Source organism: Miniopterus natalensis, chromosome 12 (assembly GCF_054644295.1).
Source record: "Miniopterus natalensis isolate mMinNat1 chromosome 12, mMinNat1.hap1, whole genome shotgun sequence".
In the NCBI taxonomy this organism is placed as follows: Eukaryota; Metazoa; Chordata; class Mammalia; order Chiroptera; family Miniopteridae; genus Miniopterus; species Miniopterus natalensis.
In genome coordinates, this window is record NC_142092.1 from 48,938,463 (window position 1) to 48,950,903 (window position 12,441).

General features: G+C 34.5%; 1 protein-coding gene across 3 annotated transcripts in view; it reads left to right on the forward strand.

Moving 5' to 3' along the window:
• Positions 1–12,441, forward strand: part of ZCCHC7 (zinc finger CCHC-type containing 7) — a 178,085-nt gene that overhangs the window by 145,129 nt on the left and 20,515 nt on the right. For all 3 annotated transcript variants that reach the window (XM_016222876.2, XM_016222877.2, XM_016222879.2), the window contains exon 6: positions 10,166–10,201. In XM_016222876.2, the coding sequence (XP_016078362.2) occupies positions 10,166–10,201 (36 nt within the window). The remainder of the gene's footprint in view (positions 1–10,165; positions 10,202–12,441) is intronic.

A 12,441-nucleotide genomic window follows, 5' to 3' on the forward strand; every position in this document is an offset into this window, starting at 1 on the left:
AAATATTGTAAAACCTTGCTGGCCCCTTTTGCTTAATGTGCTTGCTGAATAAAACTTGAAATTTAAGAGATATGTAATAACTAATATGTCAAATTTATGTACCCATGCATGCATAGTTGTATGAAAATACATACACACTTAGTGGTTGTGTGAAGCCTGGATTGATGCTGCTTATTGATGGCTCTGGCTGGTGGAATAGTATTATGCAAGAAGGACAAGCCACCAGTACTTTGAATCTGCTCATTTTAGTACTTTCCTTGGATTTTTTTTAAAAAGTAAGTTAGAAGGCATTTCAGTTACTTGTAGCACATTAAATTTTAGCATATTGTTATTTGGGACATCATTTTGCATCATCTTATAAATGTCTGTGGGGTTCTAGTCACAGTTTTAAAGACCAGAAGAGTTATAGAAGTATCTTTAAAAAAAAGTAAGAATCTTTTCCCTTTAATTTGTACTCTCCAACGACATGATACAAAGCACAAACATTTTTCTTACTTTATTTATAATTGAAGTATATTTTATAGCCTCGCTCAGTAAACTAACATGACTTTCTATTGAGGTGAATTTCACATTAAAGTGAACTAGAATATGAATGTGTGTTATGTGTGTTTCTTACTTAAGTAATATAACAATTATAGATTTTTAAGGGGTCTTTTTAAAATAATAAAAATAGGGCTACTGTACTACACACTGACTTACAACTTGATTTTTTTCCACTTTGGAAGATTTGTGAATGTGTCTCTGTATCAGCTCACAAAGATCTACCTTTTTAGAGGCTAAATTTTATTCCATTGTATGGATATACTAATTGGCTCAGCCAGTTCTCTACCAATGCATTTAGATTTATATTGTTACCCATTTTTTTAAGCAAACAGTGCTGCAATAAACATCTTTAATGTATGCATACATGTAGGAGTATTTTAGTAAGTCAAGTTCTAAATTCAATTGTGTAATTAAAGGATACATACATTTATGTCTGGATAAGTATTGTGAAATTGCTCTTCTAAAAGATTGTACCAATGTATCCACCTGCCAGCAGTGTTTAAGAATGCTCTCAACGCTAACTATAATCGACCTTTAAAAATTGTGCCAAATCAGCCCTGGCCGGGTGGTTCAGTTGGTTCAAGTGTTGTCCTGTACACCAGAAGTTTACGGGCTCAATCCCCAGTCGGGGCACTTACAGGAGGCAACCGATCAATGTTTCTCTCACATCGATGTTTCTCTCTCTCTCTCTCTCTCTCTCCCTCCCTTCCTCTCTCTCTAAAATCAATAAAACATACCCTCACGTGAGGATTTTTTTTTTAAATTGTGTTAAATCAGATGAGGAGAAAATTGTATATTATTGTTTTAATTTAGGCCACTAGTGATGTTGACTATGATTCTCAAGACTAGAGAATATAAAGAGCATAAAGATAGAAGTTGTCATTTCATTTCATAGTAGTTTAAACTTATTTTTCAATATTTAGTAAGTCTTAAAATAGTATACCCTAAGTTGTCTTAGCTTTATACTGTCGTTCTCTGCATTCAGTTGTCAGTTATAATTTTCTCTTATTTCTTTGTGATAGCAGAAGGGGCTCAGACATTATCATGAACAGTTTTTTGTGTTTTTTTTCAAAATTAACTATTTTAGTACAGAACAGTTAAAAACGATTTATAAAAGGTTATATAATCAGCTGTGAATTAAATCTATAGCCTATTCTGCTTAATGTCTTAATTTTGGTCTCTAATGTATGTTAAACTCTTTATCTAAAATGGCCTTGAGGATTAATAACCGCAGTGATTATAAGTTTTTAAGATAGGGTTAGGCTGTGGCCAACTTCAGAGACGGCAGCACCCTTTCACCGAAATCTGCCAAGATCTGCTGTCCTGTGTTTTTTGTAATTACGTGCTGAAGGTTCTGGACACTAATTGATCTTTTCCCAGTCTGCCCAATTGGTATAGCATTCCCTTGGGGCCAACTCAAACCTGGGTTCCACTGACTCCTTCTGAAGAAGCTTAGAGTCTTTCCACCATCGCAGAAGCTCTTCATGAGGTTTACTTGGGAGCAGAGTCATTCTGACCCCAGGTTGCAGGAACTATTTAGCCAGTCCCCACCCATGTTTTAATTCTGTCTTGAAACCTGGCATTCCACAGAAAAGACTGTTTCCCCTGCAAGCCTTTCAAACGCTTGCTGCTCACTCTTTCTTGACCATATGACTCTGAATTACGTTGATTAGGATCAGCCTCTTTCTCGCTCGCCATGGCTGCTTCTAAATTGTTACTCCTCCGTCTTTATTTAGATTTCTTTGGCTTATTTAAGGTGCATACCCTCTGACAATACTGTCCTCCACCCTTTGTCACTTTCGTCTTCCCTGCTACTGGGCTTTCTGCTCATTCACAGAGGATTTCTGAAGCCCTGGGTAACTGCAGATGCCCTGACCTCCTATAAATTAAAGAGATCAAGAAACTTCCATTTTTACTGTATATATCCTTATAGCCACACCTCAGATCTCTCTAATGTCAGAGTGAATTTATAATGAAAACTGATGGGTCATATTCATATTCTTACTATAATGAAGAATATGGATTTTTCTTTCCTGAACTCTGCTTCAAATACGCCTCATTTGTTAACTACTTTATAAAAGTATTTGGTTGAAATTCCAGAATTTTACAATGTAAAGGATAGAAAGATGGCTCAAGACCTACTAAAGTTTAACCTGCATCATTGGTATTCCACAGGAAGAGCAGGCATATACGAAGAATTGATAGATTAAAAAAGTAATTAGAGATGACCCCAAATGAATAAACTCACTATAGGAAGAAACTCGAGAAAATCCTAATTCATTCCTCAGTGTGAATAGAGAAGATAGAGGAGACTCTAAAGTAAAACGATCAAAAGAAATTCTGATCAAAAGAGCACACACTCTATATGAGGGAGAAAAAGACCCACATCTGGGCATATGCTAGTGAAATTTCTGTGTGTCAAACATAAATCATACATCCAGACAGGAAAAAAACCTCCTCTCCCTCTTCCCCTCCCCCCTTCCCCTTCCCCCTCTCTCTCTTTCTCTCTCTCTCTCTCTCTCTCTCTCTCTCTCACACACACACACACACACACACACACACACACACACACACACACACAGAGTTTGCATCAGATTTCTCCTGTGCAGTAACTAAAGACTAGAAGACAGTGGAGAAATCTCTAGAGGCTAGAGTATTCTCAGAAAAATAGATGACATAGCCAAGCTGTTCTTCATTTGTGAATTTATTAGAAAAGTCCGAGAATAAAATAAGTAGGAGTGAACAGAGAAACCAGGAAAGCATAGGGTACAGGCCGAAGTACTTCCTGTTAATCTGTTTTTAAAATTAATATAAATTTTCTGCCCTAGCCGATTTGACTCAGTGGTTAGAGCATTGGACTGTGGACTGAAGGCCCTGGGTTCAATTTCGGCCAAGGGCATGTACCTCAGTTGCAGGCTCGATCCCCCGCCCCGCTCAGGGCGCGTGCAGGAGGCAACCAATTGATGTGTCTCGCACATCGATGTTTCTCTCTCTCTCTCTCTGTCCCTTCCACTCTCTCTAAAAGCAATGGGAAAAAATATCCTCAAGTGAGAATTTTAAAAAAAAACCAACAAAATGTATAAGGACAAAAGTAGGACCAACTATATCAAGTATCACAATAAATAAATGCATTGAATTAAATGCTCTCATTAGAATACAAAGACACCAGTGTCAGAAACCATAAGGAAAGGAAGAATAGATTTAACTTTAAAAAAATGTCTGTTTATCCAGAGACCATTAATAAAATTAGATGATAAACCACACATGGGAAAGATTTTTATAAAATATGTGATAGGATAATTACCTGTGATGTATAAAAAGCCCTTACAAATTAAAAAGAAGAAAGAAAAATACCTCAATAAGAACACCCAATGTTAGGGAAGTTGTGCTGGGAAAGTACATTTGGATAACCTTTCTGGAATTCAGTAATGGACTTTTACAAAGATATAGCTGCAAGAATCTTCCTCTCAGAGTTGTTTATAATAATAGAAATTAGAAGCTATCCAAATATTTAACAATGCAGCTGACTTAAGTAATTTACAGTATGTCCCCTATAATGGAATACTCTTCAGCCATTTAGGAAATGATACAGAAATTATTGAATATGAAGAAAGTTACTCCATTAAATGAGAAATGCATAAATTACAAAGCATATGAAGTATAATCCTGTTTTTATATAAATATAAGTACTTATATATGTGTATAGGTTTGCGCAGAAAAAAACTTGTAATGAAGTATTCCAAAATGTTTACTGTAGTTATGGTTACTATAAGAAAGGCTAGAAGGAAGCTGGGGTTTTGTTGTTGTTTAAACATTGTGGAAAAAGGAATTAAGTAAGCTTTAGTAAACTGAAGGGAGGGTATATAAACTTTGAGAATGATGTGGAATGCTTTTGTGTTTTATCAGTGATCAAGACATTTTAGGTTTTTCAGCCCGGATGGGAGTGGCTCAGCGGTTGAACGTCGACCTAGGATCCAGGCGGTCGGGGTTCGATTCCCGGTCAGGGCACATGCCCGGGTTGCAGGCTCGATCCCTGGTCGGGGGCGTGCAGGAGGCAGCTGATCAATGACCCTCTCATCATTGATGTTTCTGTCTCTCTCTCTCCCTCTCCTTTCCTCTCTCTGAAATCAATGAAGACATATTAAAAAAAAAAAAAAAAAGACATTTTAGGTTTTTTAATTCCAAAATTGAACTATAAAATATGAGATCAGATTTATCTGATCAAATATTCTTTTTTGTGTATTTTTGAACAACTAAAAACATTACTGAGTAGGCCTTAGTTGAGTATGAAAATAGATACATTAGATATAGTAGATGCTCAATGATGTTTCTGAAATTGTTTTTTATACAAAGAAGGTGGCCACAGCAGCTATATCCTAACAAAATCTATCATTTTGATTTGTCCTTTTGGATTTTTTTTTCTCACTCTCCTATCAACAGCTCACTTAAACTGAATTTTTGCTTTCTCAAGTTTGGACACATCCAAGAGTTGACCATTGTATAGTACATTTCACTTGGTTCAGCTACCTTATTGAATTTCCCCATGATCAGTTTTTTGCATGAAGTATGGAGAGTGCCGAATTGACATCATCACAGTAATAATTAATACAACAAAGTGCTTGCTGTGTGTCAGGCGTTGTTCTAAGGACTTCATACTTCTCAACTCTTTACCCATCACAACAGCCCTTTGAAAAGGTTCTGTATTCCCCTTTTTATCAATGAGGAAACAGACATAGAGATATGTAACTTGCCAAGATAGTAAATAGTAGAGCCAGGGATTTGAATCAAACCATTTTGGCCCTAGAATTGCTGATTTTACCAGCTACATTATCATGCTTCATTTTATCGGCTCTCATATTGTTTTACCTTTAGCTAACAACTAGCAGGTATACTACAAGCATTAGCAACTATTTGTAAAATTAATTTATGTTAGCAATCTAGAACTACAATCAAGATGTCTCCAGAAAGATTTGCAATTCTCTAGTGTGAAAATATTTTTTAAATGAAAATATGGTTCCTTAAGATAACCCAGTATAATATGTGTATGATTTGTTTTACTTTTTGTTTGATTCTTTTGATATAATTTCCTATAAAACATATTTTCAAATAGAACTGAAATGTAGTCTATTACTGACAAACTTTATGCCCTCATAACTGCACTTAAGTTAGGAGGAGAATATCAAAGAGAAATATCTTTAAGCAAAAAAAATTAGGCTTGTCAGTTTTCCTGATTACAGAGGATTAAGGGTATAGGGATTGATTAAAATTTGACCTTGTATGGAAAGATGATTTTATGAAGTCTGATTCATTTTGGAGGCAGCTTAGAGATAGAGACCAATGCATGGCTTTCCATACTGATTGGTGAAAAAAAATTTAGATGGATTCTGTACACACTGCCACATATATCTGTTGTATGTTTATGACTCCTCTTTATCATGAATGACACATTTTTATACAACAGAAATATAATAAGCACTATTAAAACAGTAATGTATCTTGAATTTTAATTGTATATTTCTTTGACTGATTGAAGGCTAATGCCCAAGATGTAATCTTCAAAATCTTCCTTATAGGAGAAATTTTATTTCGCCTATATTCAGTGTACATGTATTATAACCTATATAAGTATTTTGTGTCTCTGAGGAATAGTGTATATACACAGTGACTACCAAAGCGGCTGGACAGTCAGATGGCTTGATGGCTGTAATTTATGAAGAGCGTGCTGCCGAGACTCCAGAGTAGGGGTATTCTTTTTAACGAAGGCACTAAAATTACATTAATGCGCATATGGGAAAGTTAAGATGGTTGAGTTCAGAAACCGGAATGCTTTTCTTCCCATATCTTTTCATTTGACAAATTTTAAACTAAATTAGTCTCTTTATTCTCTTTTATTTATGTTATTCACCATCAATGAATATTGCTTGTTTTATTAAATCTTTTGTTTTGCTGCAGTGACTTGAGGGGGCCAGCTCCTAACAACGGAGGCTTTGACAAAGCACCAGAGGATTCTGTTAAAAAGTTGTGTTTCGTAATTGTAGTTGTCGTGTCAGAGCCTAACTGACTTGGAGCTGAAGGATTTTTGTGAGATGAGTAGCTGTGCCAGCAGGGACCCAAGTCTCCTGGGCTGGCCGCGCTCTCATTAAGATTTGCCGCTAGCAGTGGCGGTGTTCAGCATGTATGTGACGTGCATTCTGTTATTGTATGCTTGGCTTGTCAGCCTGCAGCTTTCTGACACTCACTTATGTCACTCTTTATTCAGAGAGGAAGAAGCTTTTGATAATTTGACAAGACAAGCTCTTAAACGATCTAGGTCATGGCCTTCACTGTCTGTGATTGTGAACATATTTCCTGAAAGCCCTGTCACTCATCACAGCTACATTTTCTCCCGGGGAGCCACAGGCCTGTCCTGGTCTCTTGTCAGCGCATACATTTTGGTTATTCATATACCAAATACAGTACTGGGGTTTTTTTTCTTCCCTTTTGCAAATGCTAGCATGTTAGTAAGGCTAATCCTTTCTCCTGTGCTGTGTTCCCAGCAGGGCTGCGTTCAAGGGCTCTCTCTAGTACAAGGCAGACAACTGGCCAAGGGGAGCTGAGGAGGAGGAAAGGCCGCTTAGTGCTGTTTTTGTGTTTGTTCATTGTTGTGGAAATATGAGAACTGGTGGCAAGGGCCTTGTCTATTGAGCACTTGAGTCTTGGTCTGCTGTCAGGGGCTGTTTAAGATTGAGTGTTTTATTTTCTTTGATGTTCACATTTGAGAATAGGGAAGTGGGAATTAAACAACAGATGCACTAAGCCGTTGTTCTGGTAAAACAATAATTAGCACCTGATAAAATTCAATATGGGCCGAAATGCACAATATAAACTCTCAATTCATCTGGTGTGGCAAACTGTGTTGATTCATCTTTGAATTTTATGAATAATAACACTCAGTTATTCATGTATGGTTTATTATACAAAATACAATAGAGGGGAAAACTAGTTGGGCAAAAGTTGGCAAACAATGTAGCACATTGCTAAAACAGATGTACAAGTACATTTTGTGTGTTTTCAGTGGTGAGACTTGAGAAGGCCCTTTGGGTTGCCATCCATCTAAGTGCCAGTTAGGTGAGATCACCAGGACAACCAGTAAACACAATTGTATTTTAATAGTTTGTTACATTTTCATCTTAGATGAGTTCCACAGCAGACTAGTCTTTCATTTTATAAATATTTTAAAATAATCTTTTAAGTTCTAGTTGTAATAGTAATCTTCTTGCTATAGAAGTTACTTTGTCTAAATTTTCCATACAATAGATATATATATGGTGGATACTGTGGCATTCTGTTTGATAAAAATATATGTGTGTGTGTGCACACGCAAGCAATGACTAAGGAATGGTAAAAAGAAGTAGAAGCCACAAGCAAAAAAAATTAACATTTTAAAAATTCATTACCGATACAGTTATATGTCATACATTTAGAAATAAAGATGTGCACTTTATATTGGTACCTATTTTGAAGTGAAAAATATTTTACTTCTTTTTAACCTTACCTAGAAATATATTGTATAGAAAATAGTAAAATGAAACTATACATGGGAATGTTGAGTAAGAGTACTTGTGAGTTAGTCAAGGAGGATTTTTTTTTTAAATTGCAATACTATTATCTAATAAGAGAAAAGAAGTTTCACGTCTCTCACTACTAATTTTTTATTATTAGCCATCATCTTCATGTACAGAGCAATCAGGTGATTGTTCAAAAACCAAGTAATTCTTTCTTTTATTACTAAGTTGCTGCAACACAAGAAAAGGTCACATGGTAGAGTGGCATTCTGCCAGTGTATGACAACTCAGTGATTGCGATTTTTCAACCGTATTATTCTGAGGATACTGTGGTAATCAAGAACTACCCATAACTAATGTACAAATAACTGCTTGCTTATCTCTACAGTAATCCAACTCAAATTATATATACACAGCAAAAAGCTTATGATAGAAGGTAGGAAATGAATAAAGAAATATTGTACATTAGGTATTTGTGTGTCAGTATGTTTATAAAAATAGTTATATATGTGTATATATACATATTCATATTCTTAAGAACTTTTGTAACCTACAGGTTTGTGGCTGTTATTTGCTACCTAACATGATTTTTGCCTTCTGAAGCTACTTTCTACTTTTTAAAACTAGTTTTCTTTTTATCAGTGTTGTTCATCCATAAATCACTGTGTATAAGTGACATTTTTTAGTCAGACACTTGAGTTTGCATGAATATGACATTTAAATTAGAAAGCTGATCACTAAATAGTCTAATTTCCACATATTTCTTTAGAAAATTACATAGGAAAGTTAAGCTTAGAAAGCATAATAGATAAAGTATTCAGCATAGTTGGGACATTATCTCCTTTTTTTTGTTGAATCACTTCTGATGGCATAACCAGAGATTTTGCCATGAACAGTTATTTTCTGAATTACCACACCCCTAATATTTTTAAATGGTGTATGAATTATCTTTGTTAGTTTCATCACTACCCTGAAAAATAAATGAGACAGGAATGACTTTCAGGTAAAAAATTGTTTCGAAGAATATGTCAAACTTTATAAAGATTTTTAAAGCTTTAAGTCATTCTAATTTGAGGCATGTATATGTGTATGCACATACACATTTTTAACGAAAGCTATAAATTCACGTTTACTTTAAGAATTGACATTTACTGAGTTGGTGGTTTAACTTATTGAAACCATTGCTATAATATAGTTATTTAAGAAATACTTTCCATCATCAACAGTTCTTTTTCTGAGAAGATGGTAAACCCATCAACTCTTCATAAAGACCTTGGTTAGGAAAAGTGCCTCCTCACAGAGCCATCGCACGGTGCAAGGAGAAGACTTACGTATGCACCCATAAGAAGATTCTCCTAAGTCGCTTTTGTTGTTGCTGCTGCTGTTTTTTGTTTGCTTTGTTTTGTTGTTACCTATTCTGGTTTCAGTAAATCCATCTTTTACATAATTATTCAGGTTTTAGTTTTTTTTTAAGTGATAGCTCTATAAATGTAAAGGTGGAGAAGACTCGACTTTTAAGGGAAAAGACATGGACTTTAGATTCTTGAGATTTTGTTTGTTTTGTTTTAACTCTGTTTTTACTCTATTTCATAGAGTGAAAGAAAGTGATTAGGTAAAAGACGGCAACAGGAATCAGAAATATATAACCACAGTGAAGTCTTCTTAAAAGCAGTTTGCTATTAAATTGTTCCCTATCATGCTACCAAGGTTCAAAATGTTCTTTTAAAAGGTGTACTTGGTGAGTCTTACTGATTTTGACTACTGCTGTTCATTTATCAGTTTAACTGAGTTATGTCTCTTACTCGCATCTTAGTGCCCAAAACTTCTAACCTGAAAAGAAAAAAAGAGAGAGAAAACTTTGTTACTGGCTTTCTGACAATGGCAGGGAGTGTGTTAAACCAGTGTAAAATTCAATTAAACTGTCTAGCCAGGTTTTTGAAGCTGAAATGCAGACCCTTTCTGTTAAGCTTCTTATTTTCCTGTGACCGACACCGGTGGATGCTGGGTTATGCCAAAACCAACAGGCTGTAAAGTACCTTGTTTCATGCTCCTAGCTGATCAATATTTTTATTTTCCAGGCTTGCCCAGAAATCTGGAGACAGTATCACCTAACGGTGAGTAGAAACACCTTTTTTATTTTCCCCAAGACCTAGCCTGTTTACCCTTCTCTGAACTGCTGACCATAAAATATAGACAAGCATCTTCTACTGGAAGATAATAAACATCTGAAGAGTTTGCACTGGGAGAACAATAATATACTTTTTTCTCTTCTCCCCTGCCCACTACTCTTATCCTTTATCTTCCTGTTCTTAGAAGATTTTGATTGTTTTTTTTATTACTCACATCATTTAATGATAACACCATGGTATCTCTCAGTCTTCCCACACTACATTCAACTAAGGAGAGAAAAGTATACAAGGAACCATAAGAAATAATAGTAATCTAGTGTCTAATATGTTGTATTATCTACAGTCCACAAGCATACAGTCAACAGTATCTTCCATTATCAATTTTCTGGCTTTACTGAAATATTTACATATTTTTTTAAATGAAGCTAAACAAGGCTTAGAATATTTTTCATAGAGAACAAGTCATCTGTCATATCCTTAAGCCCCTCTTGACTAACTCAAGGTGTATAAATATCTGCTTAATACCATTCACGTTATTCAGTTCCCTGCTTTCCTTTTATTGTGATTTTAGGCTAAATAGAAGCAGAAAAGATAGTTTGTTATGGAATCAATTGACTAATGCTCAGTATTATGAAGTCAGTTTATTTCTAATATTCAGCTTAAATAATTTTGAGAATTCACCATAGCCCCACTAGTCATTTCTTTTAGTGTATTAAATATGTTGTGCTGAGCAAGAGATAACAATAAAAATTCTCTTGTAATTATGTAGTTATACAATGTAATTAAAAGCTGTTTTCTTAAAGTTTAACATATGAAAAAGTTTTCTTTATGGAAGACAGGTAGTAAAAATAGAAAAGGCAAAGTTTTTATAAAACATGTCTTCTTACTGCTCTCCTCTTTTGGAAATAAAAGGTAAACCAATAAGCTGACTTATACTAGCGATATGTCTACCACAGGCCCAAGAAGCAAAGAATAACATCAGGTGGTTTGTTTCTACATTCTGTTATCACCGTGTAATTTATTTAAAGATTCTTAGTAAAAAGAAGTAATTCCTCAATCCCAAATTGGGTTTTTGTAAAATCTTTACTATAAAACAAACAAAAAATACATATACACTTTACACATATACATATTTTACAGATGTAACCTATGTGGATACAATACATCTGTGCTTATGTATCAGTTTTTTTACCCTAACATACTATGGTAAAATCCTTACAGCCTAAACTTGATTGGAATCCAACCATATATTATACTTTCAAGATCACAGTCACTCTTTGTATAGCATTTTTATCAGTATTTTTATTAAGTAATAGCCTAATGGATTTGCAATTGCATTTCTCTCCCCTTTTCCCCTAAATTAGAGAATTCTACTCTTGAAAACTTTTAAGTGTTGGCAGTACTATTTTAAAGCCACTCTTTTCATTATTTTCACCTATATTCTTTTATATAACTCTTGTAGAAGACTAGAAATTGGTATTTAGCATAACAGAAATATTTGAAAGTTTGTTTAATATTGTAACTCTAAAAAAACAAATTATAAAAAGAATAGTTAAGAAAAAATTAGTGAAACAAAGTGAAATATATTCTATCTATAAGTATAACAAAATCATTTTGAAAAATCCATTTTTCTCAATCTCGAATCCTGATTAATTTTCAAAATAATATTGTAGCAACTATCACAATTTGTAATTATCAAGTTTAAATTAATAATTAGGAATAGTTTACCATGCAAATATAAATGCAAAATTTGTTTATTTACAAATATGTGTACATAAATATTAATCCATCTAAAATAAAATAATTATGTATATAGGCAATATCCAAATGTTTCCAATTAGGCAATATTTAATCTTGAATAAAAGCAGAATGCATGGTGAGTTTCGTCATCTTCAGCTCTTTTCCTAGGCGATGGACTGCCATCTATTGACTCACAGTAGCCCTCACATGTGAATGTGGCATTAGTCAGAGCAATTACCAAGTTATAAAGCCTAGGTTAGAATTGCTACTGTATATAGATTTAAAAGTCTTCTTAAAACTCTAGACATTTCTGCACTTAATCATTGGTTAATTTCTGTTTCCAACCAAAAGTTTCCATTTCTCATCCAAAATGAACTGTCCTTTTTTGGGGGGAGGAACTAATTAGTATATTCAGTTTAGACATGTTTATTTACATTTGAGAACTTTTTAGTCGTGTTATCTGCCTTCTGATCGGGAAGACTAGA